General features: G+C 55.6%; 1 protein-coding gene across 1 annotated transcript in view; it reads right to left on the bottom strand.

The window, feature by feature from the left end:
- The window catches only part of NOL11 (nucleolar protein 11), a 22,441-nt gene extending 21,666 nt beyond the window's left edge, over positions 1-775 (bottom strand). Inside the window, exon 1 of the mRNA XM_007959902.1 lies at positions 635-775. Coding sequence (XP_007958093.1) covers positions 635-775 — 141 coding nt within the window. The remainder of the gene's footprint in view (positions 1-634) is intronic.
- Between the last annotated feature and the right edge of the window lie 467 nt (positions 776-1,242).

Genomic DNA, 1,242 nt, shown 5'->3' with positions numbered 1-1,242 from the left:
GTACAGCTGTTGTTGTTAGGTGCGCTGGAGTTGGTTCCGACTCACAGCGACCCCATGTGTACAACAGAACGACACAGTGCCTGGTCCTGCGCCATCCTCACAGTCGTTTTTAGGTCTGTGCCCAATGTTGCAGCTACTGTGTTAGTTAATCCATCTCGCTGAGGGTCGTCCTCCTTTTTGCTGCCCCTCTACTCTATCAAGTACGGTTGGGCGGGAGAGAATGACACTGACAGGGCGGAAGCAGTGAATTAGAAGTGTACAGCCAGCCACAAGATTAATCCACTGTGTCCACCCAACCAATCTTCTTCGTTCGACCCTCCGGTGGGTAGCTGAGGTGACAGAATCCCCCGAAGGGAATCTTAGCAAGGAGATCCGGGATTCGGGAGAGCCAAGCAAAACAGTGGTTCCCTTTCCTTCCCGAGTCTAGCCCACGTGTCCCCAGACGCGCTGCCCGCAACTCGGAAACACGCTTCTCTTACAGGAAAAACTACCAGGTCAGAGTCTAGACCTCATCTGGCGTCCCGGAGAGGCCAGGCAGGCTTTGTGCTAAGCCTACTCCACAATCTCCTGCCAAAGTTTGTGAGGACCTGAGCCTCCGATGGCAGCAGGGACGCCCCTTGTCTGTCGCCCTCACCTTATAGAGGATGACCGTTCTGCCACTATCTGTCACCAGAAACTGGTCTGCTTTGTCGCTCTGTTCCACCCCTAGGAGTCCGTCAGCTCCGGCGCCCAAAGGTACCCCAGACAACGTGAATTCTTCCTCCAGGGCTGCCATCTTGGGCAAACCTACGGGAGACCTCGCATCCTTCCCGGCAGGCCATGCGCTTTCTCTCGCGAGCGCTAACAGCCCGATGGGGTGGGCTCTTGCCAAATGAGAAAGGGGCTCTCGGAGTCTGCGACCCCTGGCGGACGGAAGGGAGTGTGGCGCGGCGGAAAACGTCGGTGGGAGGGGTCTGTGGCCGCGGCTTGTAGTTCGTGCATGGATTCCACCTCCCTGGGCCGCGCCTCTTGACGAGTCCCGGATATGCTCCTTTTTAGGGGGCAGGAAGTGTTTCCGGTAAGGCGTGGACTCTGCTGCGTCCTATCGAGTGTACCAAATTGGGAAATTGATGATTGGGCTTGGGAAGTGGCTGGATATAAACTACCTTTTAAACTTCATCTTAAGTAAACCCTCTAGGAATTCCCACTACGACTTCGTGGGATAGTATGCCAAGTAGTGCAGTGGATCGGAGTCATGGTTAC

Source organism: Orycteropus afer, unplaced genomic scaffold, assembly GCF_000298275.1.
Source record: "Orycteropus afer afer isolate SDZICR_OR568_19922 unplaced genomic scaffold, OryAfe1.0 scaffold00018, whole genome shotgun sequence".
NCBI lineage: Eukaryota > Metazoa > Chordata > Mammalia > Tubulidentata > Orycteropodidae > Orycteropus > Orycteropus afer.
Note: the sequence above shows the minus strand (reverse complement) of the source record. Positions and strands in the feature narration are given on the sequence as shown.